Here is a 5,460-nt window from a genome sequence, read left to right on the forward strand (position 1 = left end):
GGGAACCCCGTACAGCCCGAGAGGGGCGCGGTCGGGACGGCCTCGGCTCAGGTGCTGCGCTTGGCATGGAGGAGCAGCTCCCGCTGCAGGCCGGCCTCAATCGTGGTAGCAGCCTTTCCCGGGGGCAAGTCCGTGATGAGGGTGAGCTTGTTGAAGACGCCTCGACCGAAGTAGTCGGCAACCACGGAGAAGCCGTCGTTGGCACACTTGAGCTGCCAGACACAAAGCAGCAGCAGTGTCAGCAGAGCCCCCAGGCTTCCCTGCCTCCACCCCCATCCACCCCCTGTGCTTACACCCCCTTTACAAGAGGCACGGCAGCCCCACTTGCTCCTTGGCGATCCTGCCAGCTCAATGCAAGTGCCACACTAGGTTCTATCTCTCGTCACAATCCTACATTGGAGCAATGCACTGAGAAGGTCACCAAGAATTACCTTCAGCAGGCAAGCAACTGCCCTGGCTACTCTCCTTTCGACATGTGTTAACGTGCTCTAGCCAACACGCCACTCTCAATTTCACTGCTTCATCTTTGGGCAACACAACATGGACACAACACTTTTGGTGTATCCCAACTGGATCGTCCTATCCCAGTTCTGATTCACCCACAGCTTTTTTTCCTTTCTCCTTAATTTGTTCTGTGCAACTTGCCGACCAGCTGTCACGCTAAGCCACAGGTCACAATTGGTTTTAAGGTCAGGGGAGAAGTTTCGCTTTCATCTTTGGGGAGCGTGGACAACTCCTTGTACCCTATACATAAAGCAGTCACCCTAGGGCCTAATGTATTTGCAGTCAACATAACCTTATGTACAAAACGCTTTCACTCCTACCCTTCTCTACCAGCCTCTGGAGAATCTGTAAATAAACCCAAACTCTACTGCTTTCAACCTGGTGAGACAGGCAACACTACCCTACCTGATGCTGAAACTGGTCATGCAGATCTCTCTTCTGCTCCTGGGCTCGGATCATGTCCATCACTTTGCGATTTTCTGGCATGCAAGTAGGACATTCTGAATCACTCTCAGAGTAGCTTTCAAAGCAATGCTGGTGGAAGGAATGACCACACAGGAAGTGCACTGAAGGCAGCTCCAGGGCACCGGTGCAAATGCTGCACTTGGTCTTCTGAAAGATCTTGGGACTGAGAGAGAGAGAGAAGGCAGAAAGATAATAAGCACAATGTTTTTCCTTCATGAAAGACAGTAACAGTTCTATCCTAGGTAAGACAAGACAGCACACAGCCCTGCACCTTGCTTTTAACTCTTCAATTTCCCGACGGATCCTTGTAGTTTCTTCTCGGTATTTCTGAATTCTCTGCTCATCCTGTTCTATCTGACGGCTCTGCTTCTGCAGCTTGTTGACAAGGTAATCCTTAATCACAGACAGGGTGGCTGTAGAGTTATGAGCCAGCGTCTGCACAACTGAGAACAACCAAGATGTTAAACACAAGCAGAAGAACTGCAGCTCTCCTAGTCTTACCCTGCAGACCGCTTTCCTGCAGAAGGCTGATTACAGGCAAAGACAGTCGGCATTCTCACTGAATCAGAGAGCTCATTTAAAGACTCAATTTCACTTTGACTGCTCCCAGAAACGGGTGACTAGGACCGTGTTTGGTTAGCTCAGACCAGAAGAGGAAAAGCAAAGATCTACTGTTCCATCTCAACTTCTGCATCAAGGCATGGCAGGAGTTTCAGCAAGCCCTTCACCTCCCCACACCGGCAGAACAGAAATCATGTACAGACATCTCTACAACTGACACAGCAGATCTCTTTTTTCCTAATTACAGAGCTGTGACTGGCATGGCTTCTCCCCACAGAGCAAGTTATCACTTCAAATGACAGGCTCAAACTTGTAATCTACAGCGTGCTATGTACAGGGGGCAAGGGCCACGCATCTTTATTACCAAGCAAGGGAGGCATAAGATTCTTGTTCTCGATGTGTTTTAGCACCGCAGCAATGTACTCTTTGCAGTCCTCCTCCTTCCGTGCAAAGTAGCCGAGAGCCTGTTCCCAGAGACAAGCCTCTTGGTCTCCATAGAGCTCGCACACCTCAATCACCTTCTTGTACTGCTCATTCTGCATGTGATAGTGCATAATCTGTTGGAAACTATGGGAGAAAGAGACTCGTCAGCTGCACCAATCTGTCTCCTCTTCGGAGTTGTTCCAGGGACCTCAGGTTTTCAGCCAGCCACGCAATCCCCGGACATTCACGCATAAGCCAAGACAGGTCTGTCTCCCACTCTAACTGCCCTGCTCTTACAAGATATTTTCAGGTGAACAACAATCTACAGTTCCCATCTTAAGGTACTAAAGAGTTTGTTATCGTTGTAATGGAAAGACACTTACAGTTCAGAAACCCCTGCAGTGAGGAGGGAGGGACAGTACTCTACAGAGAAGGGGAACACTCACAGTTTGCCCTGCTCATAGAGATAGAGGACACCATCCTTGAAATTGTGCATCTGACATAAGACCAAGGCCTTATCAAAGACTGTCTTGAACCTTCCGCTCTTCAAGAGGGCTAGGGCTTCACTGTGCAGCTTCTCCTTAATCTACAGGGGAGGAGAAAAGGTCATGGAGAACAACACACATACATAGAGAACGTTTCACACTAAGACCTGACAACTATTTGCAGCTCTTTCAAAGAGAAGGACAGTTTTGTTGCTCACAAACAGGATGCGATTTCTTTCACCCGATTGGTCAGCATCCCCAGAGAACTAGGCAAGCAAATAGAGCTACTTTTGTGGGCAAAGGCATCTGCCCACAGAGGTTGTATTGTCTGGAATCTGTTCTGAAATGAGATTCATAGCACAGCTTCACTGAAAGGAGTATTCTCCCTGCTAGCAGGCTGCTTTCCCATTTCTGTGCCTTCTGTCCAGCACAGCATACATATTGCCTTGTGTTACCAACAGCCACCCAGAGAGGTTAGGAGTTGGCAGGAAAATGCCAAGAGGATCGAAAGAGACCCAATCTCCCTCGCAAAACACAAAGCTGAGGAACCTCAAACCTGCTCATCTTGTTCATGTGCCCAGTTCTGAAGTCGAAGTTCCAGTAAAGTGTCATAGACACCCTGTGGAGAGTCAGCCTGCACCTCAGTCATGTGCTCCAGAAAAGCTTTCAGTTCTCGGGAGTTGTTTGCAAAGACTGGAATGAACTCCTCTGAATTAGCCTGTAACAGAGTCAGAGAAAGGCTAGCACTCAGATCAGTCTCAGCCAGACCGGCACTTCCTCGCAGCCATGCAGTGCGCTCGTTCCCAGATCATACGATGTGTTGGATACGGCACGGTACAGGGTGCCTATTTTGGCAGGAATCAGTTCAGAGCTGTAGCTCTAAGCAGTCTCTTGTCTCTGGGACAACCAGTGCACCAGGACACTGCTTCTCATTATACCTAAAACATCACACAGTGCAAGCAGAAGTGCTCGCTCACTGCCGAGTTACTGCTCGAGAGCAGCGGCTCTCAGTCAATGCAAACCTTTTTTCCTTCCAGCATCCCAGGGCCTTCACTGTGTCCCGATGGCCGATAATCAGTGCAAAGGATCTTTAGCAATTCCGTGGTCTCGTTAGGGACGTGGTGCATTAGGATTTTGCCATATCGCTTCATGTTACTCTCCGCCTGATCAAAAGGCAGTTTTCCAATGTAGCACAAAGCCTCTTGGTAATTCTGCGGAGGCAGCCAGCAAAATAATCATGTGACATCGGCCTCTGCTCTCTCTCATCTTCAAGGATAAGCATAAAAGAGTCGAAGGCAGGCTGCAAATATGCCATTTGCTCTGGATTATCCCCTAGCTGACTATTCCCACTGGTTTTCCTCCTCGGGGAGGAAAATTGGCCATGGACCGGGCGAAAGAGAGCGTGATGTTGATCCACCTCTGACTAACAACCTCCCCTCTGAAAAAGCCACACCTGACACCCAACAAGTAAGACTCTCTGATTTCCATCCCTGGTCCAGCACAAAAGGCAAAAACAGAAAGCCAACACACAAGGGCAGCAGGTTTTATTACCGCTGCCTCAGCAGTCCTGTCAGCATACTGGCCTTGGGGACAAAGTCAGAAAAATGGAATTCTTGCTAAAGAGAAGGCCAGTGAACTTGTGTTCTCCCCAGTAAGAACATGGGAACAGTAAGGTCTCCTCACCTTGATGTCCTCTAGTTGGATCTTGAGGTACCATTCGTGATGTGCATGCTTCTCTGCCAGGTATGCAGCGTGGGAGTAGTAACCCGCTTGACGAAGCACCTTGATCGCCGTTTCCACATCAAAGCGGACCTCACTCTCACTCGTCTATATGAACAGAAGCAGAAAGATGATCCCTCAGCATCATTCCCTCAGTCTGCTAGCGGCAATCAAAGAAAGCCAGAGCAGGGACAACCTGGTACCTCTCACACGAGGGTGAGAGAAAGATCACACATGCAGAAAGGAAGTCAGATTGCCAATCATGCTGGCAAAAGCCAGCACAGTCCAGACTCTGATGGCAAGCCAGCTAAACTGAGAATGTAAAAAAGAGCTTGGAAATAAAGGAGCCATGACAGGGTATAGAGGGATAAATCCATTCCTCTCTCTCTCTCGACAGCCCTACAGGACCCAATATATAGCATCACCGCCACCCCTTTTTAATTATTCTAATGACATAAGAACTTTCCATGATTTCTCATTCCCTCCCAATACCTTAATGAACTCCTCCAGTTTGGAGCTGTCTTTGAGTTTGGTATAGCAGTTCAGCAGAAGCGTAGTGTGGTCTGCATTGGCCAGGGACTGCAGATGGAGCGTCTGCAGATAAGCAGTGAGGTTGTGGATACGCTGAGCATCCAGGAATTTCCGAATAACGTAAGATGGTTCCAGCTTCCCTATAGTTCTGGGAGGGGCAGAGTCACGTCACAGGAAGTAATCAAAGTTTTTCCTTCATTTCAGTTGCTTAATGAAAAGTCAGCTTCAAACAGCTATGCCCAAACAGAGCAGGTTACCCCCAGTTATCCTGACACTTAAAGCACGTCAGCAATAAAATACATGCTGATTCTCACTAGACATTGGGACTCCGAAGTTTCACTTCTACATGAATGTAACGCTTTGTGGCATTTTAAAGAGATCGAACACAAACTTTTCAATAAGCCTCAGAACAGGCTGCTCCAAGTTTTAAAACCCCTGAGATGCTTTAAAACTGACATTAAAGCTGTTCGGAGCATTTTGCAAGAAGAGTGCCATACACTGTCAAATCCCACCATCCACCTTAACTAGAGCAACCCAATGCTTATCAGGACGCCATCAGGACCCCCTCCATCCCAATGTGCCTTTGTTATTCATGTGAAAATATGAAGAGAACTTTATCCTAACGTGTAGAGAGCAGTTTTCAAGTAGCTTTCTCTGAGACTTTTGATCATGCTCACGTTTCTCTCTACCATTAAAGTTTTCACCTCAAGTAATGCTTTTTTTTTTGGGTTTGGTTTGTTTTTATTCCTGTGATATAAGGAAACTAACGTAA

The 5,460-nt window shown here is 47.9% G+C and overlaps 1 protein-coding gene across 1 annotated transcript; it reads right to left on the reverse strand.

Annotated features, from left to right (window-relative positions):
* Positions 1 to 17: 17 nt before the first annotated feature.
* Positions 18 to 4,836, reverse strand: VPS11 (vacuolar protein sorting 11 homolog (S. cerevisiae); the record flags this gene model as incomplete). The annotated part of the gene is made up of 9 exons (XM_008947074.1): positions 18 to 212; positions 910 to 1,132; positions 1,241 to 1,412; positions 1,895 to 2,097; positions 2,400 to 2,539; positions 2,995 to 3,156; positions 3,461 to 3,649; positions 4,122 to 4,265; positions 4,650 to 4,836. Coding segments are annotated over 9 exons (1,585 nt in total), but the record flags the coding sequence as incomplete, so codon positions are not given.
* Between the last annotated feature and the right edge of the window lie 624 nt (positions 4,837 to 5,460).

This window comes from Merops nubicus, unplaced genomic scaffold (assembly GCF_000691845.1).
Source record: "Merops nubicus isolate BGI_N331 unplaced genomic scaffold, ASM69184v1 Scaffold53789, whole genome shotgun sequence".
NCBI lineage: Eukaryota > Metazoa > Chordata > Aves > Coraciiformes > Meropidae > Merops > Merops nubicus.